A 14414-nucleotide genomic window follows, 5' to 3' on the forward strand; every position below is an offset into this window, starting at 1 on the left:
CGAGACCCTCAAAGCGCTTTAAAATTCCACTATTCATTCACTCTCACATTCACAAGGCAAGCTACAGTTGTAGCCACAGCTGCCCTAGGACAGAGGCGAAGCTGCCATATTGCACCATCGGCTCCTCTGACCATCACCAGTAGGCGGTAGGGGAAGTGTCCTGCCCAAGGACACAACGACCGAGACTGTCCGAGTTGGGGCTTGAACCGGCAACCTTCTGATTACAAGGCGAACTGCCAACTCTTGAGCCACGATCGCCCTTCCTGCACTTTCTGGACAACTGAGCAAACCAACATTTGGATTGTGACTGTTTTACTCAAATACTAGTAGCTAATAGTGGCTGTCAAGACTGAGTATGGAAGCAGGGACAGTCCTCAGTCAGCTGGAAAATGACACTGTGTTGACCAGCTTGAGAGAGAAAAAGAGACAAAAGAGAAACTGGGATCTAAGAAAAGATGAAAAACAAAAAGGAAACTCAAGAAAAGCCAGAAGAGAAAACAAAAAAAAGAGGATGAAAGGTTAGTGAGGCCACACTTTTTTTAGTGTGCTACTCTGTTCCCTGCTGTGGTAGAATTCAAGCGCTGCCTCCTGACCACAGTTGAACCATAGAACTTCTTGTACTCAGTTACAAGCCATCACATTGCATCCCATCATCCTGGCCGGCCTTCTCCACTCAACTCACGAGATGAAGCCCCCCCCCCCAGCAAGTTTCAACTAACTTCCATAATCCTATTCACAGACTGCAGCTTCTCTCTATTACGTAATCACTGAATGAAGTGAGCTAACAGGCACTGACAACCCTTTCAAAGACACTTCCCACTTTCCCGCTGTGGCTTCTTCCTGCACAGCTGCCCCAGCGCAGGGTAATATTAGCCCCTTACCTGAGAGCAGATGAGGATTATAAAGCTATGCAGAACTTTTACTAACAGCAAACAATTCCCAGAAGAGCCAGGTGAATCTGATGTAGCAAACAAGATGTAGCTTTAACATTTGCTTGACAGACTCTGATAAACAAATGTGTCTTCTTACAACTACGATGACTGCTCTCACTGTCAACTATAAAGCCAGGAGCCTCGCGATAGACTGCCGACCTGTCTAGGGCGTGCCCGCCTCTCCCCCTATGACAGCTGCTCACGTAAAAGCCTGTGTAAGCAAAATGTCAAGCAGAATGTGTGACCTTTCACCACCGTTTTCTTCTGGCTGAGCTTTCAGAACTTTGTTGAAAACAGATGATTTAACCTTGCCAAATTCTAGTGTTGTTCTCACAAAGCCCGTATTTTAGAGCAGCTCAAAGCATGGGGAGAACAGAGTCAGCACGAGAACCTGAATATTTCTTCCCTATCACGGCATGGGAAGGACTGTTATTTTGCATCCACATGGTAATCAAGACAGTCAGCAGCTCACAACAATTCTCTGAACAAGGCAAGATCACTGATTTGAGTGCAAGTATGAGTTCCAGGGTTTCTACAGTAGATTAATACACAGTGTTATTATATGATGATACCATCTTATGCTGCAGATATAATGTATATTAAAGCTAAAAGCATAATATGAAAATCTGCAATGTTGTTTTGCCTGTAAGGACATTCCTACTTCTTCTTCTTCATCTTCTTCTTTGGTGTATTTAAACAATTTGGCTATGCTGCAACATGCCTCAAGTCTGCATTTGCGTAATTTGGGGAAAAATAAAGAGTCATTATGAGCTTATGAGGCTCTACAACACATTTAGGGCAGGCATTACAGACAAGTAGGATTAAATAATTCAGTTCTTCAAAGATTTAGAGCCACAACCTGTGGATCCAGTAGTCATTTATTTAAATGTACGATGCTGCAGCAGATACGGGTGAAACCAGAGTACAAGGGGAAGCATTGAGCGCCAGACCTCTCCGTCACATCCATGCAGGGTTTTGTGTTCCACTGGATAGGCCGCAAAATAAAACCCTCATATTGCTCCTGCTTAGCTGACTAAAAATTTGGTGAATACACCAATATTACTAGTACTAAAAATAACAGCTTGAAAAGAGAAAAGCGGAAGAAGAAGCCCAAAATACCATTTAGCATGAACCCTTCAAGGCTGTGCATAATGTAGACCAGACTGACTCTAAAGTTAATGGTGCTTGAGTGGGAGTCTGCTCTTTCAGGTCCCACTGAGCCTGTGACAAAGCCTTCAAGAGTCTCTGGAGAAGATCAGGTATGCCAGTACAGCATGTGATGTTGTCTGACTGACTGCCTGACTGAGCTTGGCGACTTTAATACAGCTAATGGCGAACCTCAAACACATAAATGTAAGAGCAAAGATGAAAAGAGCACAGCATTACCAGGGCAAGTTAAGCACTGCTTGCAAAAAAAGTCATTAGAATTGAAAATGGTTCACGTATAAAAGAGTTAAATAAGGACATTACGGTCAGGCAGAAGGTAAGTGGAGTCAGAGCAACTTTAAAATATAGGCTCATCGGATGGCAGCTGCCATAACTGACTGATCCACTGTGAACAACAAGATTAAATGGCAAAAAGTGCATAATTGTTTCCAAGGGTGAGAACCAAATGAATAAGTCGCAGCAGTGAAAGTGACCTGTGGTTGAGATTCTACTCTGCTGCAGACACAGACAGCTGTGGACACGAAGTCATTCATGTTAGAGTTCTTTCAAGTCAAGTCCGCCTGAAGGGCACATGCATAACTGGTGCATTGTAGAGCCTCCATGACGAGACTGTGCTGTAAACCAATAAATCTGCAGCCAAGCAGAGCCTCACGCTCGCCATCTGATCAATCAGAACCAAGTGGACCCCAGCGTAAGAGTCGAATATGAATCTATAGCACACCATTAAGAAATCACACCGGAATGCCAAAACTTTTGGATCTTCTTTGAGTATGTGAAAGCATGGAAGAGTTTATGACAGTGAACACCTCAAACTGTTACTAGGCGTCATTTATAGGCCCAAGTGTTGCTGGGTTTTTGACCTTTTCAGGCTTCCTCCTCTCCTCCATGTGTCCTGGAAGTAGGTGAAGTTGTCTGAGGAACCTCTACCCTGCTTTAGATCCCTTTTATGAGCCATCAGATTAAACACCTGCCAAACTTTGTCGATATGTTTCCGTGAGAGCAGGCATTTGGCGTCTGAAACATCAGGTTCTCGGCTCTCCCTGTTAAAGCTCAATCAAATTATCAAAAAGCTCAATTTGTCAAAAATGTATTTTATGCATAATAAACTAAGATTTTATGACTCGGATAAAAATGACATTATAATGTCGGCATGCCAAGAAACCTTAAGGGTAGCTACTAAAAACAAACAAGCCAAACAAACTTATGGTTCAAGGGTTGGGCATTCATGCATTGCTTTCAGCTGCTCTATGTGTCATTATGCCTTCCTGTAGTCCAAAGGTCTTCTGGCGCATGGCACAGTAGTTTTTGTTGAGCCGAAGCCAAGTGATCTCCACAGGGAATGCACACTTCTACGTTTACAGCACAGCTGCATGGATCAATGGAGCAGTCGCCTCCATTCTGCTGAACCATGGAAAACCATCAAGCACTGGTAAACAGAGGAGTGAACGCATGTGTGTGTGGGTATGTACGTACGATTGCTGATGTGTGTCTAAGAAGGAAGTGATCTTCATGTGAGTAAATGTTGACCCATATCATCCACGTTTGCCTACAGCAGGAAGAATCTGCTGCTAAATTCTAGCAGCAAGGTTGAAAGTGTTTTATCTGTCACCAAGAAGGTGATCGGAGAGGCTGTAAACGAAGCACTGCGTGTCTGGGATTGTGCTGATTGTTCTATCCATGCCACCACTGTAAGCCTGGCTAAATCTTGGCTGTAATATCTTCTCTCCAAGAACAGAAAACAGGAACACTGGAAGAAGGGGAAAAAAACAGCATGGTTTTGCCAAGGTATTCCATCCTGCTCCAGTGTTAACGTGACTCCAATTGTAATAGCACCCACTGGCAAAGAGGAGAAAGTGCTGTCACTGCTAGCCATGGCAACAGTACCAAACTCTAATTCATTCATTAGTCATTTAATGGGCTTTAAAGCTCGGCCCACAAAAACCCACAAAAGGGAAAAGCAATCAGTGTGCTCATTCCTGTTTGGCACAGGGGCTTCACACGGCCATGTGTTCCATCATTCAACACATGAAGGCTTTTCTTTAAACATGTAGTTGGACGAGCTCTCATAAAGCCAACAAGCTCTGCTCTTTATGTTGTATTATGAAGACATTATAGTAGATTAAGGATGATCCTATATTGTCTAGACTCTTACATTACAGTGAAGCAGCCTAATTGTGATATAAGAGTGTGTGTGTGTGTGTGTGTGTGTGTGTGTGTGTGTGTGTGTGTGTGTGTGTGTGTGTGTGTGTGTGTGTGTGTGTGTGTGTGTTCTTACACCAGGCTGCACACATGCATTTGACAGTTACCCTCCTTCACTGCTGGCTGATCCGGTTTGAACTCCATGCACTTTTGCACACTTTTCTGCCTCTACTGCACAAACCTGAACACTTTCAGTGTCCCAACTTTTTGGTGGAGACAAAAAAGCAGATACACACAAGCGACACACCTATGATAACAATGAAAAGCCCCCCTCCCCCCCTCGTTTGCGCACCCCTGGACTCCCATACCCCATGCGTCGGGGGCCCCTGGGGTTCTCGGCTGTCTCTTTCCCTCTTTCCCGAAAAAAGCGCCATGTTGAGGCTTCAGTGTGGACTCGGCACGCTGCTCCGCGGAGCGTTTACAGAAATCACCCCGGGGCTGAGGTGTGTGTTGCCGGGGACTTACCTTTGCGATCGCCTTTTTGTACCTCATGGCCGCTTGTTCGATAAGACTCTGGACTTTTACATTCCCATCTCCACACGGAACGACCACCCGGGTCCTCCCGAAGCACACCGTCACTTTCATTTTCCTTTTTTTTCCTCCGCCGCGTTAATTCCAAAGAGGAAAAAGCCGCGTCAAAGCGACAATAACCATCCCCGGCGCTGCGTGGGAGCAGAAAACACCGAAACCCCCAGCCTGTCGACCCAAGCGGATTCGTCTTTGTGCCCTGCGTCCTCGAAGGAGAAGAGAGAAGCCCAGCATAAGATCCAGCGGCAGGGCTGGGTGGCGTCCTCCCTGTGCGGTGTTGACTCACTTACAGAAAGTTCCCAGCAGAAAAAGCCTCCCCAGCGAGAGCGCACAACTGGACAGCTGACAACCGACACTGCGTGTGCGCCCACATGTCAGAGCAGGCACGAAGAATGTTCCCAGCGCGGGCTGATCCATCTCAGTTCACTTTACATTTCCCTGCGTTTTTATCATATAATACATAAATTTGAAAAACTAAATAAAAACTTGCGCTGGCAGGTGGTTATCAGCAGAGAGTGGTGAGGACTGATAGGGTAATGGAACATTTTATCCAACAAAACCCGTATTTTTTCTGACCTATGATCACAGTGGCGAGTAATCAGTATAACTAAAATATAACTTAAAGGGGTAACCCCCCTCCCCCCATGTGATTAGTAGTTATAATGCTGTGGTCTTTGAAACGATGGGGGGCAGGGCTGGATTAAGTCACTAGAGGGTAACAGGGTAAAAAAATGACCTGTGGGCTCCATACAAACTATGAAGGGGGGCGGCGGGGGTCTGGAGGCCTTGGGTAGTTTTCCAGGCAAGTTTGTGTTGTTTAAGGCATGAGCCAAGGTTTATTTTGGATTCACTTTTCATGCTAGAAATATTTAAGTACAGATGTTCTGACTATCCTACAGGCCATTCCTGTGGGTAATATCGAACTGAGATCCACGAGTGTGGGAGTCACCGCAAGCCAATGGCCTCCTGTGGGCTCAAGCTTGGAGGGCAGGCATATTGGAGTAAGCAGTGCTCGTGCATCACCGCGCTTCGATCTGATGAATGTGGTGATGGATGCTGAATTTCATTTTTAATAAATAATGCAAAATGAAAGGCAGAATGCTATCAGACAGAGTTGCATAGAACAAAGTCTCATTTGTATTTGACTATGCTGATTGCAAAGAATATATTAATGTAATAAATTATTGACCTGCAGTGCAGGATGAGAAAAATCAGCCCAAGGCTGGATAGAAAGTATGACCCAATTCACTGATAATAGCTGCAACCTTTCTGCAGAGATCCTCTCTATCCCTGCAGCTCCTACTCTTGTTGGTCCAATGTAGTCCAAATGAGTGCACACGATGAACACGGCTGCACGAGATGCATCTGCCCCCCACTATGATTCTGTGATTGGTGCAAGATCTAAAGTGAACTTCAGGGTTTGAAACCTGCTTTGATATGTTACTATAATAGTGTTTGTCCTTTGATGTCTCACCACACATGTCTAACGCCACTGCTGCATGCATTTTTTTTTTATATTCATCAATCCAGGGTTAGACATGTTGACATGCACTATCCATGCAATACCAATCCATTAACTGTTTCTATTCTGACTTTTTGGAGCAATGGAAACTTGTCTGACACCAGAACAGAAGCAATAACAGCTTCAGCTTCCAGTGAAGTTCATACACACTGCAAAACAGATGCAAAAAAAACTTAAAGCGAACATACTTTGACAAGCTGGGCTCTGCCATGCGCTTCCGTTTTAACAAATGCTACAAATACTCCATCTAGTGGTGTAGAGTGGTGTACAAAAAAAAATTCAAGTACATAAAACTGGGACCAGTTTGATGAAGCAAACTGAGTTCTTTATTCAAGTGTGCATTGATAAGACTCAGATTTGTGAGTTCAGTGGTGCTAGCAAGCTAGCAACAAAAATTGGAACTCACTTAACAGCATGGATACAAAATCGCAAAGTAATTGTGCCTGCAGCCCCACATTGTTGTTGTTTAATCAATACGGCTTAATATCAACTGCATTTCTTTACATATGAAAGAAGATCAAGTTGTGCCCATAAAATCCACTGTGACTGTCTGCATGAGAGATTGCTGCAGGGAACATCAGTGAGCATGTCAGTTCTTCCCCCCATTAATCAAGCTCATTTGCTTACCTCAACTGCCATAGTAAGATAAGTTCAGAGGCTGGTTTGCAGTTTGTCCACTGCACATCAGGAATGCAGGGGGAAGGGGGGCAGGACACTCAGGAAAACCCAGCGCTGTCCCTGGGTTTCATATTCCTTGCTGATAATCATCACACAGAAGCAGCTGTTCCCAGCTGCCTAACTGAAAACATGATTATATACAACAATTCAGAAAGAAATGTAACACAAGCATATGTACGGAGGGTTCATAAATATGTTTCTAGCACTAAAAATAGTGTGATTAACATGATTCATGCTGCTGCTTCAATGCTCTGTGGTGCAGCAAACGTTTGGAAGACAGTGAAGTCTAGTCATACTCAAAATCTACAGTCTGATGAATCCTGAGTCCATTTATCCCAAATACACAAACCACCACCACCACACACTTCCATTGGTTGCTGAACCTAGGATAATCCACATTCTTCACTCACACATTTTCAGACTTGCCTTCTACAAAGGGGGCATCGTAAATAAAAGCAGGCACAAGGCGTGCTCTGACATGGTCACAGGAGCACAGGTCATACCTGAGTCCTGACATATTCGCTCACCACCACAAGATGACATCAAACAGGCTCGCTCATGCATGTGGAATTTACTACATCCTTCCTCCACACTCACCAAAACATTCTAATATGACATGTATTCTCTATTAATAACATCGCTGTTATTGCTAAACTTGTAGAGTGGAGTAAAAGCTCAGAGGGGGAAATCACTCATCCCTGGATCTCACATGAACATTCATTTTAAATGTTCGATGTGAGAACAGAGAAGGCAACTTTTTACTTTTACACCCTACAGTTTAACACAAACATCTTTACTTTCTACTCCTTACATTTTCAAAACAGGCTCCTTACTTAAGGTTTAAAGCAAGGGATCTTTTTTATTTCCCAGACAATAGGAGCCTAAATGAAGGAAACCATGATACATATAAGACTGTGGACAAGCACATCAAGTTCACCAGGGAGGATATGAAAAGTGGCAGGTTAGCCTTGTTAGAGGGTGAGATTTCCATCAGCATTTAAAAGTCGCTGTGTATCGTAAACCATCGCATCCGGATCTGTATTTAAGGTCTGACTCTCATCATCCACTGGAGCACAAACGGGGTGTCGTCAGGTGCTACAACACAGAGTGAACACCCTCCCCACAGGTACAGTGGCCAGGGAAGCAGAGGAACATCATATCAAGAAGAAGGCTGTGAGTAAATGTGGTTATCCCAGCTAGACATTTGTCAAAGCTGGTTTGATAACGTACTCATGGCCATTGATCAGTGGTTGTTGATAAATGGTCATGACAATTTGCATATCAATGATCAAGAAACCGAACTCACATCCCATTTTCATCAGTGGTGCTAGTTTCAGTCATTATGCAAATTTACTGTTTATAAGTTAGGGGAAAGCTTGGACAATTGAGCATGCATCAGTCCTATTGGTGTAACCATCAGCAGGGCTTATCAAACTCAAAGGGCTCACAGAGGCAAGACAAGCTACTGCTGCAGAAGAGGAGCGAGTATAACGGGAGTAACGTTTTTTTAAGTGGCAGGTCATTTTAAATGAAACATTTCTATCAGCTTAACAAACATCAGCAACCACGCAAACTACAGTGGCAAGTCTGTTGCACAGTGTGTCTGCTAGCTAAAGGTCCAGCTGCTGTTTTGGAAAGAAGTTCACTCAGAGATGAAGAAAAAGTAAAAGACGTACGAAAGACAAGACAGGAGAAGAAAAAGAGAGGTTATATTTAAAGGTAAGGATGCTCAGTGACATCAACTGGAAAGCTAAACTTACATGTAAGTTATATGATGGGAAGTTTTTCATATTGTGAAACATTCTTCAAAACAAACTAAGGTGCTGAAAGGTTGCATCATTCAATTCCACCCTTTTACTAACTGTATACAGTCTAGTACAAAGGGAGCATAAACAGTATACTGTCAGTGTAGCGGATCGAAATCAATGAAGTTAGCTTGTGAATGGTCCACTTACATCTTGTTGAATTCAGTTGTGTAAACCCATAAACAGCAGTAAACCTCAGAGTAGCAGCACAGGTCAGCTGATCACAGCCTGTACACAAAGAAAATCTGCTGTGATTCTTTTTCTCACGCTGAGGCACTACAACAGATCTTAGGGTTCCCCTGCCTGCCAAATCCCACTTTAACCCCTGACTGTAATATGTTTCTGCTTAGGTGTGGGTGTGTGTATTTATGTATTTTTACCCAAGTATCTGTACTTCTACTTAAGTAAAGAATGTCTGTACTTAAAGTGCAGTGTAAAGCCTGAAGAATAGTGTTGTTCAAATCCCCTCAGGAACTTTTGGGTTATATGGGCATCTACTCAATGAAACTATGCAGTTAAATTTTCCTCTATACAGTTTTAAAGTTATTAGACATTGGCCTTTTGCCTCACTTGCATGTTGATGCAATTCTAATTAAAAACTAACTGCTGTTTTGATATTTATATCACACTCAGTGTTGTCTAACATCACCTAATACAAGTCCTGTTAATGTTCAGAGTGTGTTGCATGCCGAGGCATGTGTTATTTCTCCAGTAGTGGGGCTAATTACACTTTCCTTTAGTTCATTAATAGCTCAGGGCTATACTGAAACCCCATCTATGACTAATGCAGCAAAACATTTAAACAAATTAACCTCAGACTAACCATGCACGGCCCTCTTGTCCTTTGTAAAATGCAACACATATAAATAACATTTTTGCATGTTTTTTTCTTACAAAATTTGCCTTTCAGATTCACAGTGAAATGCATTCTTTAACCTGCAGCTCTGCGTGTTTCTGAAAGCTGAAATAGCCCCATCTGCAGGCTCTTAGAAATATTACATCTTTCCCCGTCAAGCCTTGTTTGGATTAAGCCTCGAGCCTTTAATTGCTGTGTTTGTGGGGTGGGCCTACGAACACTGAGAATGGTGTTAGCGTGCTAAGTGTGATTTCATGGATTATAAATGCTGCCTTTCGCTGTGTTACACTTGCGGATTTTTTATTTTTGTTTATGGGATTTTCCAGAGCCTGTCAGAGCACATTGTAACTTGATCTCTGAAATCAAATGTGTTTATTTGCACATGTTGCGCTGATCATTCAAAAGGGCCTAGTTTCTGAATGGAACATTTAAACAAGACCTACAAGTCAAACAAAAAGATGGAGGTAGCGAGTGGGAATGTTTTTTTTGCTTTGTTTTGTAGGTAAAACACACCATTTTTTCTTCAAAGATTTAGCGCTCTCTCATGAATAACAGTGTCAAGGGAGACAATGCTTCGGCACCGAAGGACCTGCTCTGAGATAAACACAGTTTATGGTAACAAAGTTAACGACTGGGGCTGGGTGACTTGTCATATTCATTAAATCTGAATATGTCCCTCATAAGAACTGTTTTGACCCAGTTCTTCATCTTTTTTAAGTGCAGGGTGTTGTGCCAGATTGAACCCTCCTGCAGAGTAGCCCTGTACAGTAGACTAGCTGCTAAACCAGTCTTCAACAGACTGCTTCTTCACATCAAGAGCTAACAAAAATGCCGCTATTGTTAAAAAAAACTCCGTATTTGTTGTTCTTGACTGTTTTTACCTGAAAAGCACTTTGACCTGTTTATAAACGCCGTGTGCCCATTTACATGTTCACCTCTGTTTGTTGTAAACTGTTTGCCTTGCTTGCTCTTATGCAGACCAACCTCAGAGGGTAGAGAGCCCCGAGATGAAGTTATTGTTAGACATGTAACGCCGACAAGCCAAACATCGATTTCCCTTTGACTTTCCTTGCTGCTGTTGTAGTTGAATTTTCTTAGCATTTATTCATGACGTGTGAGAGTCACGATTTTGAAAAAGCTATGACCCCGACGTGATTTGAACACGCAACCTTCTGATCTGGAGTCAGACGCGCTACCGTTGCGCCACGAGGTCTTCTACACTGTCACCACTATGAAAAGCCAACTACAAAGTCCTATATGTTCGTGTGGATCATACTAGCATTTTTATTTAAAATATTATGAAATATAGGCGCAAACACCTGACTTGTGTGAACGCTTCACTCACACGCAGAACACGCGGGGCAGCTGAATAACAGGCGCATTACAGGCGCCTCTACGGACACCGCTGCTGCTTTACTGACAAATTCCAATTTCTGTCATTAAAGCCTGCGTCAGCACCATGGACAGCTGTTACCACAGCGACCGCACCTCGCGTGCGGTAGTCGTTAAAAAAATATGGGCGTGATGAACGCGCATGCGCGAGTTACATTTAAACGATTTCGATCAACAAGACCGGTGAATTCTTTTATCAACGTATATTTTTAAGTCATTCATTCATGTGTAAGCACCCGTACCTGTATCTTCAACATAAATTTATGCCCACTTTAAATAAAAACACATCACAAGGAAACGTCGTCCGTACATTTTTTATATTCTGGCATTAATTGAATCAATTGAGGGGATTACGAATGCTATAGATCAGAAACAGTATGCAGCTGGAGTATTTCTGGATCTCAAGAAAGCATTCGACACAATCAATCATGACATATTAATTAATAAACTGGAACGGTACGGGATCAGGGGGGTTGCAATGGGTGAAAAATTATTTAAGTGACAGGAAACAATTTGTGAAGCTGGGTGTCCATTCCTCATCATGCTTGGACATTGCTTGTGGTGTTCCACAAGGCTTTGTACTGGGTCCAAAATTATTTATTATTTATATAAATGATATTTGTAAGGCATCTGATATATTAAAATTAGTATTATTTGCAGATGACACAAATATTTTTTGTTCTGGGGGAATCTAAAGGAGCTGCTGGATACAATTACTTCAGAAATGTGCAAAATTAAAAAATGGTTTAACAGGAACAAACTATCGCTAAATCTAAGTAAAACTAAAATTTTCTTATTTGGGAATTCCCTTAGAAATGCACAAGTGCAGATTCATGTAGATGGTGTGGAAATTGAAAGAGTACTTGAACATAAGTTTCTTGGTGTGATTATAGATGATAAATTAAACTGGAAGTCTCATATAAATCATATACATAACAAAATTTCAAGAAGTGTCTCAATCTTGAGTAAAGTAAAACACATTCTGGACCACAAATCACTCCACATTCTCTATTGTTCCCTGATTGCACCGTATTTGAATTACTGTGCAGAGGTTTGGGGCAATACTTACAAATGTTCGCTATCATCAATCTTTATATTACAAAAAAGGGCCATAAGGATAATCCATAAAACTGGTTACAGAGATCATACAAATCCACTATTCTTAAAATCAAAAATTCTAAAATTCACAGATCTGGTTCATTTTCTCACAGCACAAATTATATATAAAGCAATAAATAACCTGCTTCCTGACAATATTCTAAAAAAATTTTCTAAAAGGGAACGGGGATACAATTTGAGGGGGGAATTAAATTTAAAACATCCTCGTATCCGTACAACATTAAAAAGTTTTTGCATCTCTGTGTGTGGAGTGAAGCTGTGGAACAGACTAAGTAAAGATATGAAGCAATGTCCAAGCATGGCGCAGTTTAAAAAGCGGTTTAAGGATATGGTTTTTACAGGGTACAGGGAAAAGGTAGAGATTTGATAGGGTGTTCTTGTCTAATATTTTCATGTGTGTGCGGGTGCACGGGTATCTTGGTATGGGTATATATATATATATATATTTGTAGGTTGTGTATCCTTGAGGTGTTAATGGGGTTATTGTAAATGTGTATATGTGCGTATGTGTATATACGTATGTATGGATAGATAGAAACATATATGTATATATATAAAAAAAAAAAAAAAATTACACATAACATATAATGTAATTGCAAGGAGGTATTTCTGTAGTCTATTGATACTAGATAGTGGAAAAGGGGTGGGATTAAATAAGCTTATGCTTCTTCCTGCTCCTTTTTGAACATGAACGTTATTTGGAGTTGTGGTTGCTCGTTTTCCTTTTGTTTTGCTTTGTTCATTTGTCTCTTTTAATTCTATTTTGTTGTACTTTTTCAACATGTTCAAAATAAAGTTTCAATCAATCAATCAATCAATTCCACAGGTGCGATTAATGAAAAGAATCTATTTCAGGTTCCCAGCATTTTACATGCCAACACGTGGTTTTCTGGGCTATTGTTAATACTGCAAGTGATAACTTGCTTGTGTTCTTTTCTTTTTCCCTTTATTTAGTTAGGAAGTGAAACTCTTGAGATTAAGAATCTCTTTTGCGATTATAAACACAGAAAAGGTCTGTTCCTGTCTGTACAAGCCACCTGTCTCATATGGGAAAGCTCTGTTTCCAGCTCCTATCCTCGTTATCCTATCCTCACTTTTCATCTGATTGCCACCTTTCAACCCTTATCAGTTCATCATATTAATGTCAAATCACTACTCGCAGCTGCTTGACACACAGATAAGAAACATGGCAGGCTTCCTTTCCAGTGTTTTTGTGATATATTGATGATCTGCATATTTCTGGCAGCTGATCCGAATAGTGTGTTTACAGTGTGTACACAACTACAACAAGAAAACATTACCTGTAATGATTATATCTATCCCCCTCACTGAAATGGAAACACTACACAAACCTTTACATAAACCCATCTGTGTTTTTTATTCATTTATTTGACAAGCAGCAGGATCATGTTTGTCTTTATATTTGAAAGTAGATACAATAATCAGTATAACATTTTATTACAATGTTTTCCTAACTTTAATACATTTAACAAAGAAAAAAAATAAACACACAACAACGGCAAATGTGAGAAAAGAAAGCATTTTCTTTTAAAAGTGTCTCCAATTTTTTCTTTTTTTCCTTTATTTTCTGTTGTAGTTTATCATCTCTCCGCTCTCAAACAGCTACAGGCATTCTCTTTGACGCACACGTGCGTGGCACTGGTGATGTTGTAAACAGCATGTAGATGGTGTGGAAATTGAAAGAGTACTTGAACATAAGTTTCTTGGTGTGATTATAGATGATAAATTAAACTGGAAGTCTCATATAAATCATATACATAACAAAATTTCAAGAAGTGTCTCAATCTTGAGTAAAGTAAAACACATTCTGGACCACAAATCACTCCACATTCTCTATTGTTCCCTGATTGCACCGTATTTGAATTACTGTGCAGAGGTTTGGGGCAATACTTACAAATGTTCGCTATCATCAATCTTTATATTACAAAAAAGGGCCATAAGGATAATCCATAAAACTGGTTACAGAGATCATACAAATCCACTATTCTTAAAATCAAAAATTCTAAAATTCACAGATCTGGTTCATTTTCTCACAGCACAAATTATATATAAAGCAATAAATAACCTGCTTCCTGACAATATTCTAAAAAATTTTTCTAAAAGGGAACGGGGATACAATTTGAGGGGGGAATTAAATTTAAAACATCCTCGTATCCGTACAACATTAAAAAGTTTTTGCATCTCTGTGTGTGGAG

General features: G+C 41.2%; 1 protein-coding gene and 1 non-coding gene across 3 annotated transcripts in view; both read right to left on the minus strand.

Moving 5' to 3' along the window:
• LOC146661639 (partitioning defective 3 homolog) overlaps positions 1-5773 on the minus strand; it is a 357664-nt gene extending 351891 nt beyond the window's left edge. The window contains exon 1 of one of the 2 annotated variants that reach the window (XM_085418158.1): positions 4764-5773. In XM_085418158.1, coding sequence (XP_085274284.1) covers positions 4764-4883 — 120 coding nt within the window. In that variant the 5' untranslated portion in view covers positions 4884-5773. The remainder of the gene's footprint in view (positions 1-4763) is intronic. The other variant, XM_085418157.1, reaches the window with a different exon arrangement.
• Positions 5774-10828: 5055 nt separating this feature from the next.
• Positions 10829-10900, minus strand: trnaw-cca (transfer RNA tryptophan (anticodon CCA)). The gene has a single exon. It is a non-coding gene; the product is annotated as a tRNA-Trp (tRNA).
• Between the last annotated feature and the right edge of the window lie 3514 nt (positions 10901-14414).

The sequence above is a fragment of the Rhamphochromis longiceps genome, linkage group LG9 (genome assembly GCF_057381845.1).
Source record: "Rhamphochromis longiceps isolate RC_006_pf linkage group LG9, R_longiceps_female_GT1.1, whole genome shotgun sequence".
Classification (NCBI taxonomy): domain Eukaryota; kingdom Metazoa; phylum Chordata; class Actinopteri; order Cichliformes; family Cichlidae; genus Rhamphochromis; species Rhamphochromis longiceps.